The sequence below is a fragment of the Carettochelys insculpta genome, chromosome 6, assembly GCF_033958435.1.
Source record: "Carettochelys insculpta isolate YL-2023 chromosome 6, ASM3395843v1, whole genome shotgun sequence".
NCBI lineage: Eukaryota > Metazoa > Chordata > Testudines > Carettochelyidae > Carettochelys > Carettochelys insculpta.
Genome location: NC_134142.1, coordinates 6831809 through 6853203, shown reverse-complemented (window position 1 = coordinate 6853203; position 21395 = coordinate 6831809). Strand labels below are relative to the sequence as shown.

At 43.0% G+C, this 21395-nt stretch overlaps 1 protein-coding gene across 4 annotated transcripts in view; it reads left to right on the top strand.

Annotated features, from left to right (window-relative positions):
• NEMF (nuclear export mediator factor) overlaps nucleotides 1–20432 on the top strand; it is a 40073-nt gene extending 19641 nt beyond the window's left edge. For 3 of the 4 annotated variants that reach the window (XM_074996170.1, XM_074996168.1, XM_074996171.1), the window contains exons 16-33: nucleotides 16–104; nucleotides 1145–1248; nucleotides 2226–2288; nucleotides 3644–3756; nucleotides 6789–6846; nucleotides 6996–7054; nucleotides 8292–8412; nucleotides 8562–8841; nucleotides 11407–11449; nucleotides 11543–11592; nucleotides 15348–15492; nucleotides 15876–15953; nucleotides 16041–16238; nucleotides 16847–16879; nucleotides 18130–18236; nucleotides 18334–18377; nucleotides 18473–18552; nucleotides 19918–20432. In XM_074996170.1, coding sequence (XP_074852271.1) covers nucleotides 16–104; nucleotides 1145–1248; nucleotides 2226–2288; nucleotides 3644–3756; nucleotides 6789–6846; nucleotides 6996–7054; nucleotides 8292–8412; nucleotides 8562–8841; nucleotides 11407–11449; nucleotides 11543–11592; nucleotides 15348–15492; nucleotides 15876–15953; nucleotides 16041–16238; nucleotides 16847–16879; nucleotides 18130–18236; nucleotides 18334–18377; nucleotides 18473–18552; nucleotides 19918–19995 — 1743 coding nt within the window. In that variant the 3' untranslated portion in view covers nucleotides 19996–20432. The remainder of the gene's footprint in view (nucleotides 1–15; nucleotides 105–1144; nucleotides 1249–2225; nucleotides 2289–3643; nucleotides 3757–6788; nucleotides 6847–6995; nucleotides 7055–8291; nucleotides 8413–8561; nucleotides 8842–11406; nucleotides 11450–11542; nucleotides 11593–15347; nucleotides 15493–15875; nucleotides 15954–16040; nucleotides 16239–16846; nucleotides 16880–18129; nucleotides 18237–18333; nucleotides 18378–18472; nucleotides 18553–19917) is intronic. The other variant, XM_074996169.1, reaches the window with a different exon arrangement.
• Nucleotides 20433–21395: the final 963 nt, after the last annotated feature.

Below are 21395 nucleotides of genomic sequence, written 5' to 3'. Positions count from 1 at the left end.
TCTTTACCTAAACAGGCATTCAAATCAGCAGAAAAGAAGACAAAGCAGACATTGAAAGAAGTTCAAACAGTTACCACCATTCAGAAAGCAAGAAAGGTTTATTGGCAAGTAAACTTTTGATAGTTACCCTCAGATAAATATGTGATTGTGTGCTTATTTAAAGGAATATTGTTGATGTGAAATACAATTGTTTTTTATGAGTTATAAGTAGTGCTTTTGTACAATAAAATCACCTATGTCCCCTGCCAGTTGTGGTTTTAGTTAGAAGTCCCAGTCCAGCCTCGATAGGTCTGTGTGGAGCCTCTCACAGACTGCATAGGCCAATGCAGACTGGGAGCATGTTTTCCTAAAATTTTTAATGTTTTCTCTGCTATATAACAGTCCAGCACAAACAACTGGGGAGAATGTACATATAAGGGTATCACAGAGTAAACCTGGAAAATAAAATAAGAATAATTTTCCCTCTTTTTATAAAATGCTTTTTAAAAGTAGCAGCAATAATAATAATTGACTGTGATTTGCTTGATGTGTGTTTTTTTTAAAGGATATGACTGCAGTAGAATTACATGTGTACAGTACCTTGAATTTATGCCATATACACATGTATGAAACTGCAGCTGGTCAACAAACCAAAGTACCTTTGAGACTACCTGGCTTTCCACCTATAATACATTACTTATACCCTTGCAAAAACATACTTTCTGTAATAGTTCCAGTTATTTTACACAGAAGCTGTGTCTACAGAACTTCCCTACTTTGAAGGGGGGATGGTAAGTAGGGTGTTTGGAGTTGACACGAGGGGGGATTTGCTTAATGAAGTGCTGCGTATGCACCACAGCACTTCATTAATAAATGCCCAACACCCTACTTACCATCTGCCTTTTGAAGGAGGGAGGTAGTGTGGATAAGTCCAGAGTGATTCGATGTTAGTGGTTTGAGCATTGGCCTGCTGAACCCAGGGTTGCAAGTTCAATCCTTGAGGAGGTGATCTGGGGTAAATAGATTTTAAAAAGAAAATTGTAAGGGATGGTGCTTGGCCCTGCCAAGAAGGCAGAGGACTGGACTTGATGACCTCCCAAGATCCCTTCCAGCTGTGTGAGGTGTATCTTCATACATTATTATTATATTTTATGTAATTTGCCAGGTTTGAGAAGTTCCTGTGGTTTATTAGCTCTGAAAATTACCTGGTTATAGCTGGAAGAGATCAACAACAGAATGAAATGATTGTGAAGCGATACTTGAAATCAGGTTAGTAAGATTAAATCAAATGGTCACATAGTTCTTGTTGTTTTTGTGGATTGGTGTAAATGCATATACTGTACCTCTAAAACTGAGGAACATTGTTAAGTTTTTATTTTGTATACAAAATTCTGCTTGCTTGTGTGGAAGCCCATTTTTTACATTGTCTGGAGAGCTTTGTAAATATGTCCCTCTGTGAGCTGTGATATGGAATGCAGGTACTTCTTCCCCACCAAAAGTTCTGACGCTGCCTGAGCTGAATTATGAAGCAAACTAACAGACTTTACCTTCTGCAGTTGTACATGAAGGAGCTTAAGTCATAATGACAACTACTGTTGTTCTACGGCAGTGGCTCTCAGTCAGGGTCCTGGACCTTCTTGGCCTGTGAGCTGGTTTCAGGGGGGTCGACCAGCCAGGGTTTGTGTTAGATTTGCTGGAGCCCAGAGCAAAAAGGTGAAGCCACACCTCATGGGTTTGAAGTTTAGGGCCCGGAGCCTCACCACTGGCAACTGAAGCCTGAGCAACTTTGTTTCACAAAGGTTCTCTGTGGCATGGCTCCCATGCAGGTGGCCTCCTTGATGACCCCTATCACTGGTCCTGCCTTTTTAATGCTGGAAAGCAGCTGTTGGGGCACAGGTGAGCTCTGGAATTTTATAGGATGTCAGGGGATGAGGGGCCCTCAAGAAAAAAAATGTTGAGAATCCCTGTCCTAAAGCACAATGCAGAATTCAGAAGTACTGCAGTACGTTAGAGCACCAGAGGTCTGAGATAAACCGAGATTGCCATGATGTTGATGTCAGAATAAATGACTAGTGTGGGGTAATATTTACAAGTGGACATAATTCCTTTCCCTGAATATGCGACTGTTTTGGCAGTGATCCATGTAGCTCAGTTTCTAATTCAAGCTCAAGAACCTGCTCTTTAATGATCAGCACAGCTACTATGTGTGCTCAGTGACGTGTCTCAGTCTTATCTGTCCTGTTTAGGAGATATATATGTGCACGCTGACCTACATGGTGCAACCAGCTGTGTAATCAAGAATCCTTCAGGTAATTCATCTCGATTTGATTCTGAGTTATAAGCTGTTCAAAACAAACAATGTGAAATACATTTTAAAATATAATTGACTTTAATAAAAACATTGTATGGCTTCTTCTTTGTCCACTCTTCATTTCACTTCAGATTTTGGGGTGGTGGGCTTTAGTCTAAATTCATTCCATATTAACTTTCTGCCCAGTGACAGTCATACTAGCATAGTGTACTTCATTGTTCAGGAAAGCAGCTATCAGGAAGTGCCTCTCCAGATCCCCACTGATATCCTTTTTTACAATGTCTGCTTATTTTTAATTATGTATGTAATTTCCATAATTTATTAATACAGTGAACTTAAATTAACAAAAGCAAGCAGTCCTGTAGCTCCTTAAAGACTAAAAAAAAATTTAGCTTTTGTGGGTAAGACCATAGAATCATTTGGGAAGGAACAATCAGTTTCACACATACAGAATGGGGAGAGACTGTCTAGGAATGACTACAGCAGAACGGGATCTAGGGGTTATAGTGGACCACAAGCTAAACATGAGTCAACAGTGTGATGCTGGTGCAAAAAAAGGAAACATGATTCTGGGATGCATTAACTGGTGTGTTGTGAACAAGACACATGAAGTCATTCTTCTGCTCTACTCTGCGCTGGTTAGGCCTCAGCTGGAGTATTGTGTCCAGTTCTGGGCACCGCAGTTCAAGAAGGATGTGGAGAAATTAGAGAGGGTCCAGAAAAGTGCAACAAGAATGATTAAAGGTCTAGAGAATGTGACCTATGAAGAAAGGCTGAAAGAACTGGGCTTGTTTAGTTTGGAAAGGAGAAGATTGGAGGGGACATGATAGTGGTTTTCAGGTATCTAAAAGGGTGTCATAAGGAGGAGGGAGAAAACTTGTTCTCTTTGGCCTCTGAGGATAGAACAAGAAGCAATGGACTTAAACAGCAATAAGGGAGGTTCAGGTTGGACATTAGGTAAAAGTTCCTAACTGTCAGGATGGTCAAACATTGGAATAAATTGCCAAGGGAGGTGGTAGAATCTCCATCGCTGGAGATATTTAAGAACAGGTTAGATAGATGTCTATCAGGGATGGTTTAGACAGTACTTGGTCCTGCCATTGGGGCAGGGGGCTGGACTCAATGGCCTCTCTAGGTCCTTTCCAGTCCTAGTATTCTATAAGTCTATGACCCATGAAGGCTCATTACCTAATAATTAATCTTTTTAGTCTTTAAGGTGCTATAGGACTGCTTGTTTTTTGGGACTCTGCAGACTGAGACTTGAATTAAGGTGGTGCATGTAACTTGTTGATACAGTTTATACCCAAAAACGTGTGCTTGTATAACCCAAATGTTGTGTTGTTGCCATTACAGGTGAACCGATCCCCCCTCGCACACTGACTGAGGCAGGCACCATGGCCTTATGTTACAGTGCTGCCTGGGATGCTCGTATCATCACTAGTGCCTGGTGGGTCTATCATCACCAGGTAATGAGATCTTGCTCATTAGCTTTGAGAAGTTAGTTTGTGGAAGAATGAGCATGGGACCATAGATGTAAAATGTCTCTCCAGATGAGTGTAAAAACTAAAAGAAACACAGTTGTGTAGATTGTGAGATATTCCTTGTGAGCTCTTCATGACTTGACCACAGTGACCATAGTTTGTGAGTCTTTGGCAGAAGGGGCCATGTCCCAAAAAATGCTGTGGATTCAGCATCTTTTAACAAGAGGTTCAAGGTCTCTGGGGGGGGTGCTCCTCTCTTGTGAGCACCTCCTGTGGGCTGGGTGCGAACCTGCACTCTCTCTCGGCTCACAGTGCCCATTGGCTGTTTCCTCATCAAGTGGGGCTTCAGGCAGCTCAGCCCTCTGGCTAAGTCACACATAGGGCACGGACACACTTGAGATGGGTCCTGACCAAGTTCATGGCTGTGACAGACACATCACAGACTGTGAAATCTGGTCTCCCCCGATGCTTTTACCCTGTCCTATTCCGATTTCACCGGAGAGACCAGGGTGTCTCAAATAGGGACTGCTAAGCCAAAAGGGAGTTGCAGGGGCGGGTTACAAGATGGTTTTAGAGAGGTTACATTATTGCTATCTTTCTGCTCTGCCTTTGGCAGCTGGAGAATGGCAGCTGCTGACTGAGGGCCCAGCTCTGCAGGCATCAGCACAGAAATAAGGGTAGCGATACCGTATCATGCCAGCCTTTCTTCTGTGCTGCCAAACTCCCTTCAGAGCTGGGCTACAACCAGCAGCAGTAGTGCAGATGGTAAGGGTATCAGTACCACAACCCCACTCCTTTTAATAACCCTTCAATCCTTCACAGCTCCTTTTTGGCTCAGTAGTAGTAGTAGTAGCAGTAGTAGTAGTAGTAGCCCACAGGTACTACTACTACTACTACTACTACCGAGCCAAAAAGGAGCTGTGAAGGATTGAAGGGTTTTTAAATAACTGAAATCTTGAATTTTACCATATTTAAAATCTCATGACAACAAAATTGACCAAACTGGACCACGAATGTGGTAGGCTCTTATTAAAGAGTTTATAGTGGGGCAGCTGAACTGGTGTAACTGCGCAGCTGTAAACTCCCTAATGTAGCTAGTCTAAACCAACAGGAGAGAGCTCTTCTGTGTCTTAATTACTTCAGCTTCTGCAAGTGGCAGTAGATGTATCATGGGAGAAGCTCTCCTCCCAACATAGCACTGTCCACTCCAGTGCTTATGATGGCATAACATATCATTCAAGGCCGTGATTTTTATCCACCCCCCTATGAGCAGTGAAAGTTATGCCAACATAAGCTGTAGTGTACGTGGAGCCATCGGGATGCCTTCTGGGGTGACAGAGTTCCGACATGGACTATTACTGTGTCCGTGTTGGTAGCTACAGTCCCGCTGCTAGGTCCAGTTCTTCTGGGCTGGCTTTGTCTGTTCCTGAGCTGTTATGGAACTCTGCCACGATGCTTTTCCCCGGGCACTGTCGCCAGCACTTCTCTGGCATCCCAGCTTTCCAGCCAGCTGATTCCTTAACTTCAGCCCCCTTCTGCAGATAACAAAGTTGAAAGAATGACTGGCCCACTTCAGCCCATCCCTGGGCCTGTTTAAACTCCTAGACCCTTTCTTGGGCTTTTCATGTAGAGTCTTGTCCCTTCCTGGGGTTTAAGCCACTTCTCCAGTGCACTACTCCAGGTCCTTGCCCAGGGACCAGTAAATAACAACAGATACATATTGTTTCTTTTGCTTGGTTGCCTCTGCTATTCCTGGGCTGCTTCCCACTCAGTCACATCTCCCTCACCTGCTATGTTAGGTAATAGACCTTGGGATCTACTTCTCTTGTTCCTTTCTTGCACAGGGTCTCCCCCAGGCCTCTTTGCCTGGAGAGTCTCTCTGTTTTATCCCTTCCAGTCCCAGCCAGTAACTGACTTGCTTGGGCAGCCAGACTGCTCTTTTTAAGTGATCCTGCTAGGGTCTTACTGTCTGCTTCCCTGCAGCCTTCTTAGGCAGGCCCCAAGGGGCCTCTCTTTACTGTGCCTTTTCTGGAGTGGGGTGTGCAGGACTGCAGGGCATCCAACTGGTACACCCCAGCACAAGGTCATAGTGTTTGGGAATGACTTTAAAAGTTTAATCAGTTTTTAATTTTAATTTTAATTTTAATTCACATGTTAAATAAAGGTGTGTTCATTTTGTTGTAAAACACCCAGAACATTAGGATGTTCAAGCAACATGAAAATTAAGCTGATGCTGATCTGTTTTCTAGATTCAGTCACTTGACCTAATTTCACTTACCCTGCCGTAGTTCACCCTTTCCACTGTGTTCTTTCTTCATGGCACTGTATCGTAATGGAAGCTAGCTCATGTAGACACATGTAGTATCTGTACTTAGGTATATTGTGTGTGGTTTTGGTTGCTTTCTTGGGGACTGACAGAGAAAGACTGGTTCCCAAAAAGTTGTTGGAATCTCTCATGGCTTCCCTTCAGGAAAGACAAGTTTCTCTTTGCTGTGATTTGAACTTTTAATCTCAGTACTGATTAAGGACTCTCCCTTGAGCTAAAATGGCTCATCTCAAACGAAGCTCCTACAGGCAGAGCACACACATTGTTGTGGAAGCAGTGAAACAGGGAGTCTTCCATTGCAGAGGCAGAAACTGAGGTTCATAGTTTTTTTTTTTTGTTTTTTTTTTGTTAGGGCCAGAGGAAGCTGTTACACTCCTATCTGATCCCCTGAATAGCATAGGTTACAGTATGTTATACACTGATTTTCAGCATCAACGCTAGTAATTCATGGCTGAACTAGAGCATCTTTTAGAAAGACCTCCAGTGGTGATTTAAAGGCTTCACGTGATTGGAGGTTGTTCATCAGCAAATCCTCCCTATAATATTTTTTCACTTTTTGAAGTTACAGAGCTGACCTTAGAAATCAGAAATGCTCTTAGCCTAAATGCTGATTTTATTACTGGTGTTACTGAGTGAGGCACAGTTTTCTGTGGTACTTTATTAAATATATGATATCTGCTACTTTTCTTAGGTGTCTAAAACAGCACCAACTGGTGAATACCTGACTACAGGAAGCTTCATGATACGAGGTGAGACCTTGAAGAGAGATGACCCATCAGTTTATAAATCACGGTGGTCTGAAAACTCTGTACCTTCTACAGGGACAAGAATAACTGCAAAAAGTTGGCAAAAATGTTTATATATTTAAACCACCTTATGTTTTCCTTTTCCCCTCCAGGGAAAAAAAACTTTCTTCCACCTTCATATCTTATGATGGGGTTTAGCTTCTTGTTTAAGGTACTGTCCCATTTGTTGGTTACAATTGTCTCCTTTTTTCTTACATAAACCTAAAACTGTAATCTTACACAACAATCCTCAGTTCCCATTAGCATGTTTACTTGCCAGTAGGTCACCACCATTCTGTTTGCTCCAAATGAAGGAGAAACCTTTAATCTAGTTCACAAGAGTGGGCATGCAGCTCAGAAACAGCAAAGTGAAGAAACCAACTGGGTGCAAGAGGCTAAGCTTTCCAAAGAAGCTGCCACCTTTAAATATCACTCCTGCCTGGAGTGGGATTCCTGATTTGAACCTTTTAAAATTATTTATTTACCACAAACTAACCTTGTGAGCCCAGTGCCTTCAGATAGTCTTTTAAATAACAATTGCTTAAAGTGTTAGCAGGAGTTTGAAAATCTCCCATGTTGTGTTCAGGCAGATGGTTGTGTGAGTAGCTCCAGTGAGTTCCCACTAGCTGTTAGCTTCTAGTGACGTGCTTTCATGTCACTCCCTTCCCCTGCAGACCTCTCCACTGGTAAAGGAACTCAAAAACGTAGGAGAGTTAACCAAAAAGTAAAGGAAAGGAAACTAAGTAGGCAAGTCAGTTATTGCATGGACAGGGTAGTAAAGGTCTGGTATTAATCACCAGGGAAGGTGGTTTCAACAAATGTGTAAGGGACACGAAGGCTACGGTTACATTGCAGCAATCTGTCAACAGAAGTCACTGTCGGAAGAGATTTCTTGTCAAAACTTCTCTCGACAGGGTGCGGCTACACACAAAAGCCAATTGGAAGAGTGCTTTGCTCTGTTGTCAGAGCAGCTGGACTCCTGAACGTATTTTGTGTGTGGAAGTTCCACCAGTTTTGCTGGCAGAACTCACTAATGTAGCCACAGCCAAAGAGTTTATTTGCAGAGAGGAATGAGAGTGAATGCCATGCTGAAAAAGACAATGTCAAGACAAAGAAGGGACAGTAAGATTTTCCACATGGTTTCCACAGAAGAGCTTTCCTTAAAATAGTAGGTTTCAATCTCTTGGCCAGATCCAGTTTGCACTGATATCAGTGAGATTTTTTTCAGTTGACAGTTGGTAGTTGAATGGAGCCCACAATGAACATTGGTGTTGAGCTCCTGAGAATCGGTAGAATGATTTCAAGTTCCACGTGTTCATCCATCATAGTTTCTCGTTGGGTTCAGGATAAGTTAGTGTCCTTGGAAACTGTTCTGTTCAATAAAAAAAGGAGCTGCTTCTGTCATTTAGGTGGAAGAATCTTGTGTTTGGAGACACCGAGATGAACGGAAGGTCAAAGTGCAGGACGAGGATATGGAGTCTGTGACCAGTAGTACCAATGAATTGGTGATAGAAGAAGTGGAGCTATTAGGTATTATGCAGTATTTAATGTATTTTATTATGGGCACACTGGGAACTCTTGCAAATACATTGTGATGTACATTCAGCTCCCTGAATTTAGTAATAAGTCAGTCTGATGACTTTAAATTGAAATGTCTTTTCCTCTCAATCATTTACAAGCAGCACCAGAAGGAGATGATAGCAGCAGTGATGATGAGAAGGCAGCGCTTGAAGAAATGGCTGATGGTACTGAAGTCAGGTCTGATGTTAACCTGGAGGAGGACACTGGTCACACAGTCGAGGATGGACTAAACAAACTACCAGAAGAAGAGGGAACCTCTGAAGATGATGTAGAATCTGAAGAAGAGGTGGAAGCTCAGGAGCAGAAGAGTGAAGCGAAGGTGGAGGAGATAAATTATCCAGATACTGCAATTGACTTGTCACATCTTCAGCCACAAAGGTAACCAGAACACCTCCATGTTTGTTAGCAGTAGGGTTTATTCTAACCATGTCAGTGCCTTAAAACTGTTTTACATGAAGAGGGATTGCAGTGAGTATATGAGAGTAATCTTAGTGTTGAAAGACACAGGCTGCCGGAATAGCAGATAAAGCGGATGTATGCCTGTTCAGTAGTGCTGCTCCACCTTCTCTGGATGGTCTTCTCAGCATACTTGCACAGTTCTTCATTTTGGGTTATCCTGTGTCCCCTTTGCCTGACTGTAGCACCCACTGCAGTAGGGTGTTCTCTGGCTGTGGCCTTTGGCAATGCTATTATAGAATCAGAGATTTAGGGCTGGATGGAACCTTGACATCAACAGGTCCAGCCCCTTTTCCTGAGGCAGCGGGTGGGGGACAGTTTGGAGCTGTGGGGGGTCTAAGGCTGGGGGCAGTTTGGGGCTGGGGGGGTCTAAGGCTGGGGGCAGTTTGGGGCTGGGGGGGTCTAAGGCTGGGGGGCGGTTTGGGGCTGGGGGGGTCTAAGGCTGGGGGGCGGTTTGGGGCTGGGGGGGTCTAAGGCTGGGGGCAGTTTGGGGCTGGGGGGGTCGGGCTGGGGGCGGTTTGGGGCTGGGGGGGTTTAAGGCTGGGGTGGGGGCAGTTGGAGTGTGCGGGGGTCGAAGGCTGGGAGCAGGGTGGTGGTGGTTTGGGGCTATTTTGTGTTTGGAACATGTAAAAAATTGCTCTGTTGCCCCCGATGAAAAAAGGTGGGACACCCCCGAACTAGACCACATCCCTGACAGCCACTTGACCAGCTAGTTCTTAAAAATCTCAGTGGCAGGGATTCCATGACCTCCCTTGGGTGCCCATTCCACCCTTACCCTTGGAGTTAGAAAGCTTTCCCAATACAAAACCTAAATCTTACCGTGCGTGGAGACTGTCGGGTCCCTCCTCAGATCTTCTTTTCTTAAGATTGAACCTCACAGGCCAGGTTTTTAAACCTCTTTTTGGTTTAGGTTGCTCTCCTCTAGAATCTCCAATTTGTCCACCTCTTCCCTAAAGTGTGGTGTCGAGAATTGGACACAGTACTCCAGCTGAGGCCTCCCTAGCGCCGAGTGGAGTGGGACAGTTACCCTCTGTGTCATATATATATATATATATATATATATGTCCCACTCCACTCGGCGCTAGGGAGGCCTCAGCTGGGGAGGCCTCAGCTGGAGTACTGTGTCCAATTCTCTGTGTGCGCGTGCGCACGCACACACACCCAGAATGAAGTTAGCCATTTTTGCAGTGCATTGCATTGTTGACTCACATTCAATTTGTGATCTACTATCTCCCCCCGGTTCATTTTCCGCAGCACTGTGGCAGTCATTCCGTGTTTTTGGTTTTTGCTTTTTAAGTGCAGAGTACTTCAATTATCTCGATTGAATTTCATCTTACTGAATTCAGCCCAGTTCTTCAATTTGCTGGGGGCATTTTGAGTTCTGATCCTTCTTGCAACCCTTCCCCACTTAGTCATCTGCAAATGTAAGAAGCATATTCTCCACTCATTGTCCATGTCATTAACGAAGATAGTGAATAGTATGGGACCCAAGGCTGACCCCTTCAGGACCTCACTAGATATGCTCTCCCAGTTTCACAGTGAACCACTGATCTGAGTACAATCTTTTAACCAGTTGTGCACCCACCTTATAGTAACCTTATATAGACCACATTTCTCTAGTTTGCTTACGAGAATGCCGTGTAGGACTCTATCACATATCCATCTGTATTGGCTGCTTGGGGTGCTTCAAGGGAAGACCAACCTTTTTCCACTCATGTATTTATCAGGACCTAGGGAATGGGAATCTGAAGATCACTTCTCTTCTTATTCAAGATAGTAGTGACTGAAAATTGTTACCTGACATGAGATGATCTAATCATTTTTAGGAGGATTAGCCATGACCACTACTACTTAGCTGCTGCAAGGGCAAGAAACGAATAGGTGTAAGAGTGAACTGCTCTGACCTTCGCTATCGAGGCATGTAGCGGTGAGCTAGGGAAAGCTGCCATATGCCCTGCCAAGAAATTTGACTTCAGTTTTCTGTTCTTTTTGTCTGGGTTTATTTAATCGGTATTACAGCTGAAAACATAAAGCTGTGTGTGTGGAGGGTGGTTGGGTGTGCAAACAATAAAGGACCTAACTGGGATCTCTGAGTCCCTGTTTCACAGCTTCTCTGGCACTTATTTCATTGTCCAAGGTGAAGCTTTCAGAGGCCCTCAGTGTCCTTAGGCTCCTTTGAAACTCCAAGGTGAGGAGATGAAGAGTCAATGCTGGTTAAGTGCGTTTGGCCACTAACCCAAGAGACTTCATTACCCTTTATGGAGGGCACATTGCAGTGGTGTGCAGACGTATGCTTGGTTAAGTCCCCCAGGTGCAGGAGAGTGCTGATACCTTTTTTGGGAAAGGAAACGATCTTCGCTGGACATGATGCCAAACAGACCACAGTGAATTAGTTTGTCCAGTGGTGGCCACTGCTGCTGCGTCAGGACTGTGTCATCAGACTCTGCTTTCTCTCATGACATGATACATCTTGCAATCTCTTCACAGATCCCAACAGAAAATGACTACAAATGAAGAAGCATCTAACCTGGTAAGCTCCCTGATAAGCTCTTCAAACAAGAACCACAAAATGTGTTTTGCGTGAGTGCAAATAATGAAATATAAATTTATTTTACTTTTCTAGAGTGACAGTAAGTCACATGGGCGAAGACACTTGTCAGCCAAGGAGAGACGGTAAGATTGTTCTCTTTTTAGGGAAGGAAAGGTCTAAATATCGGAATGTATGCAAGTTCTCATTTCTGAAGGAGACGTTAACTTTCTTGGAGGAAGTCACTTGCAGTGTGTATCTTGGTACTTGAAATTAATGATATGGATGTAACAGAATCTGTGAACATGCATCTGACAAAGGGGGCTCCAGCGTACAAACACTTATGCCCAAATAAATGTATTAGTCTTTTGGATGCCACAGGACTCCTCATTGTTTAAGTGAACACAAAGGAGCAGGTTTGTATCAGCTGGAAGAATTAGTTTTTTTTTTTTAATGAGATACTAGGTTATTTCAAGGGTCTGGCTCAGAACATAAAGGACAACTTGTGCACTGTGGAAATGACTTTGTAAGGGCTTGTGATCTAGTTCGGGCTTCTATGCCACAGAACACTATTTTCCTCAAAGATGCCGTGGTGACAATCTGGGAGTGAGCAAGGCAGGGACTGAGTCTGAACTCAGAATTCTAAGCCCAGTAGCCTCTCTTGCCAGTCTTTGAGGTGGAACATTGAGGAGTTGAAGCCAAAGGGGCACCAGTTTCCTTTCTGCATGTGGATGCTTGAAGAACTCCTCAGTTTGCAGCCTGGTGGCTGCCTGACTCACACTGACATCATTTAATGTGACCATATCTTCTTCTAGGCATCCTTCCTTTCACTCTTGTTATCTGTGTCGCTTGAATGTGGAACATTTAGATCTTCAGCCAAATACACAACAGAACTACATTGGTGTGTCACCCTCTCAGCACCTTCTCAAAATTAATCTCACCTTCAAAAATTAGTAACTCCATTTCTGCACCTGATCATTTCCCTCTGTGTCGATCACCCTTTTGATGCAGTAACAGCTTTGGGCCTCGGGGTTTTCAGTTCTTGGCTTTTGTGCTGGTGAATATGAGTGGGTTTTGAGTTTTTTGTCTGCATCTCTTCCTCTTCCATGCTTCAAGGATACAGAGAATCAGTCAAATATTCCAAGGGATCACCCTGTATGTTGCTTTACCATGTCCCTCTTGTTCAGGCATGCTTATGATATACTATGACCCAGAGCAGAGTGCAAGTACCTTTGCTGTAGGAATCACCACAAATACCTGGATCGTTGACGGAGCAACAGACAAATTTTCTGGCTTTCTCCAGTGTTTTCTGAAAATCTGACCGGAAGTTGGCTTCGAGGAGAACTGCCATTTGGGCTGTGTCTACACTAGCCCAAAACTTAGAGAAATGGCCATGCAAATGGTAATTTCGAAGTTTACTAATGAAGCACTGAAATACATATTCAGTGCCTCATTAGAATGCTGGCAGCCGCAGCACTTCGAAATTGACACGGCTCGTGCAGACGGGGCTTCTTTTTGAAAGGACCCTGGCAACTTTGAAATCCCCTTATTCCTATCTGCTGTTAGGAATAAGGGGATTTTGAAGTTGCGAGGGTCCTTTCGAAAAGGGGCTCTGCCTGGACAAGCTGCGTCAATTTCGACGTGCCGCAGCTGCTGGCATTCTAATGAGGTGCTGAATATGTATTTCAGCGCTTCATTAGTAAACATTTGCATGGCCATTTTGAAGTTTTGGGCTAGTGTAGACACAGCATTGATGTTAGAAATGTTCCCTGAAATGGTTGTGTTCAGGACCTTGACTTACCAGTGTCATTGCATGTGTCAGGACTTGGATGTTGTCCTGTCTCACTCAGATAGCTTTATAGTTTGAGTAAAGCATCGCCTGCTCCAGAGCACCAAATGAGATCTGTCTTGGAGGAGTTACTACTTGGTTCCCAGTATGCAAACAACTTGATCACTGAGGCGCCAGGCTACCCAAGCTCATTTTACAGAAGTAATAAATTAGATGATTGATCTGAGAAGACATCAGGAAATATTAATCAGCCTAGTGTTTCTTTCTGTTGGTTTGTTTGGGTTGTAAGTCCATGTATCAAAACTAGGTCCTGTCTCTTTATTCTGGACTGGTTAATAAAGGGGGTTTGACTGTTTTCACTCTGCTGTGGTTATGTCAAAGGTGATAGATAGGAAGTATAATATATAGAGATACATATCTCATAGAGCTGGAAGGGACCTTGGGAAGTCATCAAGTCCAGTCCCCTGCCCTCTTGGCAGGAACAAGGACCATCCCTGACTGATTTAAAAAAAAAAAGTCTATTTGCTTGAGACCCCTAAATGGCCTCCTCAAGGTTTGAGCTCACAACCCTGGGTTTAGTAGGCCAATGCTCAAACCGCTGTGCTGTCCCTCACAAAGTGGAAGCTCCCAGTGATTCTTCCCACATTTCCCTTAAGACACCCTTTTCTCTGAGACACAAGGACATTTTTGAGAGCGTGTTTACCATTGTACAGTGCCTGCCACTTGCACTGGGAACAGCTTGTCCATGGGCCAATATTGGATTGAGCTGAAGCAAATGGATGTGCTCTTTGAGTCTGTCTTTACAGCAAAGGGGAGACACATTCAGACAACTGCTGAATTATGAGGTTGTGGGGAGAGCTGGACGTTAGACACCTGCATTCTACTCTCATTAGCACTGATACATCCAGCTGTGTGTGTCTGTGCTGATCAAACCATCCTGGGGAGAACCTGACATGGGACAGAGGGAAATGGAAGCTATTTAGGTAATCACAACTGTACCTTTTGGAGCAGAGGAAGTGGCTTACTGGTAAATGCAGCTCTCTGGAGAGAGTTGGACCTTCCCTCAAAAAGAAGAGTTCTGCATTTTTTTGCCCAATACATAACTTGTTTGGAAGGAAATGAAAGGTACTGGCAGAAGCAGCAGGGCTGCCTGAATTCCATAGCTGCTGCAGGAGAAACCAACAACTTTGCACTTGGAGAGTTCCTGCCCTGGGCCTCCCAGGAGGACGCAGGCCCAGAAGTGCCCTTGTATCATAGTATATATCAGCAAAGAGCAGCCAAGGCTGGTGAGTGGGCCGCATGGGTGGCCTTCCTTCACCTCAGTGAGCCCCAAGGTTGAGATCAGCTGTGCACTAACCATGACCCCAAGAATGAGGTTAAATACATTAATACGTGGCAAGCTGAACATTTCAAAACAAGTAGAACGGCTTTTCTCAGTTCATATGGGAACAGAACTCTCATCAACTTCAAATAACAATAAAGGAAACATTTACACTTCCTTTACAATAACAGATCCTCACCTGCCCCCTTCCCTGCCCTCCCAGGGCCCCAGGAATTGGCTGCTTTGCACCCCTGCCTACTCTTCCCCAGCCACCCGAGAGCCTGAATGCCAGGAATCGGTTCGGTGGTGGCGTTCAGGCCCTGAGAGGGAGGAGGAAGAGCAGGGACAGGGTGTGCACCCGCCTGTTCCTGGTGCTCCGGAAGTACTGGGAGAGGAGTAGGTAAGTGCAGGGCCACCAGTGTTCGAGAGGTGTGGAGTAAGGGGACAGACGGGGGTGCACGCGTCACACATGGAGCCGTGATGGGGTGCGTACAGCCTGTGAGCCGCAGGTTGCCCCCCACTGGTGTATATTTTCCAGCACTGTTAGTGGCAAACAAGCAATTCCTGATGTGAGGTTGAAGCACATTGTAACTGGCTTCTGCGTTTAAAAGTTGTTGGTTTTTTTATAGATGGGACTTGTTTTCCTGTGTTTTTGTTCTTAATTTGTCTACTGTTGAGCTTGTAGAGCTGTATCCTTTGGGAAGTCAGGTGCTGTGTTCACATACTATCATTGTCATTTCATACCATGGAACCATGCAGGAGGGTATATCCCAGTTATTATTTTTTCTTAGAGACATGAAGAAAAAAAAGCAGCAAAATGAGACAGAGGAATTGGAACCCCCTGAAGGAAAGGAAAGTGAGACCAACGCGCATCTCCCATCCTCTGTTTCAAACAAGGGCACGTCTGCCCCTCAGCCCATGAAACGAGGACAAAAGGTAGGACAGATGGAGCTGGAGATTTGACTGTGAAAATGGCCTTTTTAAACATCTGAAATGTTTTCTTTTTTTTTTTTTTTTTTTTTTTGCATTTGCCTATTATTCCGATTTGCATATTCAAACATATACAGGCATCTGACACAAAGATGCAGTTGAATAGCTGCGTTTAATAACAACTGTAGATTGATTGATTAATATTCAGCACTTCATATTTCTCTGAATAGAAATGATGATTTATCGTGTTAATATAGCACATAGACTAAAAAGAAAAGAGAGAGATCAAATGTGATATGCCAGTGAAGGACTGTGTTCTATGTAGATTGTTGCAGAAATTCCTTTTTGGTAATTGCTGAACTGTTAACCTGTATTTTTCTTATCTGCAGAGTAAAATGAAAAAAATGAAAGAGAAGTACAAGGACCAGGATGAAGAAGAGAGAGAGCTCATCATGAAGCTATTGGGTGTAAGCCAAGAAACCAGCAGCCTGTCTGTGTATTGTGTGTTCTGTGCTGGAGTGTAGGTTTAAATCATTTGTATATTTGAAATCTAGTCCGCAGGGTCAAACAAAGAAGAAAAAGTGAAAAAAGGTAAAAAAGGAAAAATAAAAGAAGAATCTGTAAAGAAACAAACCCAGAAACCAAAGAGCAGCCGTCAGGTTGATGCAGGTCGTAAAGAAGAAACACCCCAAGTGGAAGTATTAACACATGAGTTACAAGATGTGGCCCTGGAAGATCAGCTGGAGGAGAAGGTAAAGGCTGTAGGCACATTTCATTAGCCACACTTCGCAACATCTTCCTGGTCAGGCTGTTAAATCAGTGCTTGATAATAATATCAGTAGTAAACTGAATCTGTGCAGAACTCATTATTCTACTGCATGTGTATCATTACCACATTTCTTAGAACAGTTAATTTAGTGCCAGGGCTAATTTTTAATAGTTGCAAGAAACCAGGAAGATGCTCCCTGGCCTTCCCTGGAGTACAGACCAGTGAAAACTAGCAGTCTGAGGGGTACAGCGTGTGGCTGAGATGTATGGAAGGTCTCATTATACAGTATCAATTGTGCAGTTAAAAAAGAATAAAGGGTTTTGTAGATTGGCAGCCGAACTTCATTATTTCCACCCAAATTTGTCTCCTTCCACCTTTGCTTGTGCCAAGGAAGTTTGAGGATAGAAGGAAAAATGCTATATAAAATGCAGCGGTACCAAAAATACCTAACTTTGCTCTCTTACAATGGAGTTCCTTAGGCTTTGAGTCTGTACCCACATGTGACTTTCTATGCAAAGTGAATGTGACCTTTTCCAGGAGATGTATTCTGATGGAGACCAAGTCTTAATGTTTCCTTTTGTTTACCTGCAGGAGGAACAGGATCAAGATCAGCAGGAAAATGAGGTAATTTTATCACTTTTGTGATTCTAATAAAGTGCTAGACTAAAACTGCTTAGAAAGTTTTTAGAAGTCTGTGCTCAGCACTGCCATTTGCTTGGACTAGGCCCATCCACTAACCCAGTTGGAGGAGTATCAGTGAAGCTTACAGCTGGAGCTTGGGTGTGTTTTAAAGGTGGTGGGCCTGGCCTTCCAGAAGTGTGCTAGTCACTCTGCATAATGACAGCTGAGGCATATTGATTGGGACTTTGGTACAGACCCCAGGAGTTGAGACATAGCATCATTGCATTATAAGTTGGTATTTTCAGTTACGTTGGGGATGTGCGTTGTCAACCCTGATATAAATGTACCTTAATTATAAAGAATCAGATCCATTTTTCTCGTGGAGAGCTGAAATGTGACCTTCCTAGGCTCAGTTGGACAGCTGTATTAGTGCAGGGCATTCAGATAATAAATACACAAGTTCCAACAAAATTTGTTTAAAATAGCAAGGATTTCACAAACCCATTAGGTAATTTGCCCTTTGTCTTCACCTATGTAACTCTGTTAAGACCTCAGAATAATGGCTGATCCCAGATCTCTGACTGGCTAACACAATAAAGAAAGCCTCACTGTGATGACTCTTGCACCTGATGAAGCAGGTCTTTGCCCACAAAAGTTTATGCTACAAAATATCTGTTAGTCTCTAGGGTGCCACAGGACTTCTTGCTGTTTGTTATGAAAGCGGTTCTTTAGAAAAAGTTCCAATTTAATTAAAAAATTTATTCGACTCTTTAAAAAAGCACTTTACATTCAATCTACAAAGGAAATATTTTCTCACAAGCTTTCAGTAGATGTATTCCAGGCTTAGGGAATTTGAAGAAATGGGTTTAATCTAAGAGGAAGAACATGTACTTTCTTTCTGTAATAACGAGTCTTAACTGACTATGCCAAAATATAAACCAAACTTGGAAAGTCCCCTTTACCTCATTTAAAACTGAATACATTTAACGTTGTACCTTCAGATTTTAATTACCAGATTTCTTTTTAAACTAAGACTTCTCCAGTAGTCCATCAATCCTAATAACTTGACTACATTTCAGTAATACTGACAACATATTATGGACTGATAGACACATGGGGTTTATGACGACTCTGCACGTCAGCTGTGAGGGAGACGGACCAAATTCAGACAGCTGGATAATAAAAGATGGCTTTATTTGCACTGCTTTAAATGTTTTCTGCTATCACAGCAAGGACTGTCTTTGCTATTCTAGGAAGGAGAGACTCTACTAAGTTCTTTGACAGGCCAGCCTCACCTGGAGGATATACTCCTCTTTGCTATACCAATATGTGCGCCTTACACTACTATGGCAAACTATAAGTAAGTTACAAGGATTTATCTGAAAATATTACTAACTGAAATTTGGCCAACTGGCAGCCCTTTGAGTTGCTTAACACCTGATCTCTTCTTTTGAAAGATATAAAGTGAAACTCACTCCTGGCACCCAGAAGAAAGGAAAAGGTACTGTATAGAACGTAGTGGTCCTCTGCATCTCAATGACTTTTTAAGATGGCACGTGCCATTTAAAAATCTTTTCATGTGCTTTTTTTTTACAGCTGCCAAGACTGCTTTGCATAATTTCATGCATTCTAGGGAAGCAACTGCGAGAGAAAAAGATTTATTTCGCAGTGTAAAGGTAAAGACCAGCTCCGTGGCTTGTTCTTTATTGCAACAATGGAAGCAGCATTTTGTTTTTCTGCTGTTTTGTTCTTCCAGTACTAACTACTTGTGCTAAACTACCTCTTTGATTGTGCATTTAGCTGTGGCATTGAGGTTGTTTCCCAGATGTGATGAAATGCTGTGGGAGAGCTTCTCTCTCTTTCCAACGGAAGTTGGACCAGTAATATATATCTCACCCATACCGTGTCTCTCCACATAGATTTGTTTAAGGCTGAAAAGAACATTAAATCATATAGTCCTACCCCTTCAGTGCACATCTGCAGGATTTACTGTTGCCCCTCTGAGCCCAGTAACTTGTATTTGCTGAAGTTTACCTTCCAGAAAGGTTTCATGTCTTGATTCGAAGACAGCAAGAGCAGGAGAATCCACCACTTCCTTTCCAGTGGTTAATCTCTGTTAAAATTTTGTTCTGTATTTCAAATTTGTCGGGCTTCCAGCCCCTAGTTCTTTCTCTGCTAAACTCGAGTGCTTTAGATCCTGGTATTTTCTGTGCACGAAGGTATAGACACATGCTAGTTTAGTCACCTTTCCATCTTTGTTTGGTAAACTGGAGTGTCCTTTCACTATACGGCACTTGCTCCAGACCACGAATCGTTTTTGTGGTGCTTCTATAGCTGGTCTCCAATTTTTCATCATTCTTTTTAAAATGAGGGTATCAGAACTGAACACAGCAGTCTGTTTCCCTAGTGCCTTATATAGAGGCAGAATCGCCTACCTGTTCACACTTGTTTGTACAGCCAATGACTACATTGTCCCTGTTGTCAGGGTCACACATTATATGGCCATGGCCTGCATTATTTATTCCTAGGTGTATGAGTTTGCATTTTGCTGTATTAAAATACATTTGCCAAGTGATCCAGATCACACTGGCTGCCCTGTCCTCGTTTACCATTTTGCACATTTAAAAGTAAAATGAGATCACTGATTAAATCACTCATAAAAATGCTGAATTATATGGCCTCCAAACAAGTTGTGGTGGAGACAGAATGCCCATAGGTGGTGATTCTCTGTACAATACTACGCAAACTATATTCAGATAAACAGCCGGAATGTTGAGTGTGTGTAATGTTCCATTGATTCATTGTGTTCTATGGAATGGGTGGAGCTACAGAAGGGGAAAGGTCTGAGCACACTGCATTTTCATCAGTAATTTACTGAACTCTGAGGCGCCCCATGTCTGGAGTAACAAAGTGATGCATAGTTATCCTGGGTTCGTAGGGCACTATTACTTTGCAGCTGGTAGTCAGAAGTTGGGGAGGAGTGATTGTTGCACACTTCCACACTCCACTACCTGAGTTTAATCCTTGATTTTGTTTTACAGGACACTGATTTGTCAAGAAATATTCCTGGTAAAGTGAAAGTGTCTGCACCTAATCTCCTGAACATGAAAAAGAAATGAGTGATGATCAGAAATCATGAATTGCTGCTACTGCACCAGAGGAGGACAGTGAAACAACTTATCACTTGGATCTCCTCTAATTTTGCTAAAAGTAAAATAGCTGTAATCGGTTAAAACAAAATTCAAGAAGCAGAGGTGGACCATTTCCTGCATCCAGCCCTGGCCTCAATCTGTTTGTATGTACTGTAAATTACCTGTAGCATATGACTCCTTTAAAATGCACAAGTAAAGTACTCCTGCCCTTAATTGTCAAAGGCAAGACTGATTCTGGACTGATCCTCTCTCTCATACTGTGAAGACTGACACACATCCAATCCATTCTCGTTATTTCAACTGTAGTTTTTTATTTTCCTGCATGCTTTGCTGCTTATTTGTTCTAGCTCTCCTTGGGCAAAGGAAGGGATTTAAATATACTCCCGTCGGGAATCCCCTTTCTAGTCAGGGTGTTGACTATATTCATCTGCTCCAACTTAATATCATGTTTGGAAATGAAGGTAGATTTTGACTGTTTACCAAAAGCCTGTATAATATGTCAGATGGTAAGAAAAGTCCTGCAAAGACAACTACAAGTCTTGCTGCTGACTAGCTGTCAGTTGCATTCACTTACTGGCAGCAGAGCACCATAGCTCTGTAACAATGTAGTATGAATGAATATGGGACAATATACTTTGGGCAGTTTATATTTGGACTTACCACAATACTCATGAGCAGACAAAAAAGCAAATGCCACAGCAGAATAGATGAATGGTGAGCTGTAGCTTTAAAAAAAAATCTTAACTATACCAATGCTATTCACCCTGGGAGAGGACAGATGCTAACTGCAGTAAAGTAAGAAGAGTGACAAAAAAAGTAACCCCCACACTGACGGTTAGATGGCAGTATTATGAAAAGAAATGAGTCATAGGTGCAGTGCTGCAGTCACTTTGTTCTAATGTTTAAATCACAAGACATTTATTAGCGTCTTAATCCCTTTGCTGCATCACTGGTGGCCTATAACCTCCTGGGAGATAATGGACACATAAGGCAGAGCCATCAGCGCTGGCTGCTGCTCACATACAATCCACTTCAAGTGGTTTTAGAACTAGTGAAGCTGAACACAGCTTAGCAGTTGTTAGTCATCACAACATGGATGAGGTTCTGACTATGGAAGTGGCTGAAGGACACCCACAATAATCGAGCCTTTTCTGGCCAACTGGCACTTTGTGCTTTTGGATATGCCTACGCCTGTACAGGCCAGTCTAACACTTAGCTACTGACTGACAAGCATTTTCATACTCACTACAGGATTAGGACAGAATACAATGTCTATGTCACACGCTCAAGGTACAGCTCTTAGTCCCACAACAACATGACTCTTGGTCATCATCCCTCTGCTTGTGTTTATACACTGAAGGTTTAAA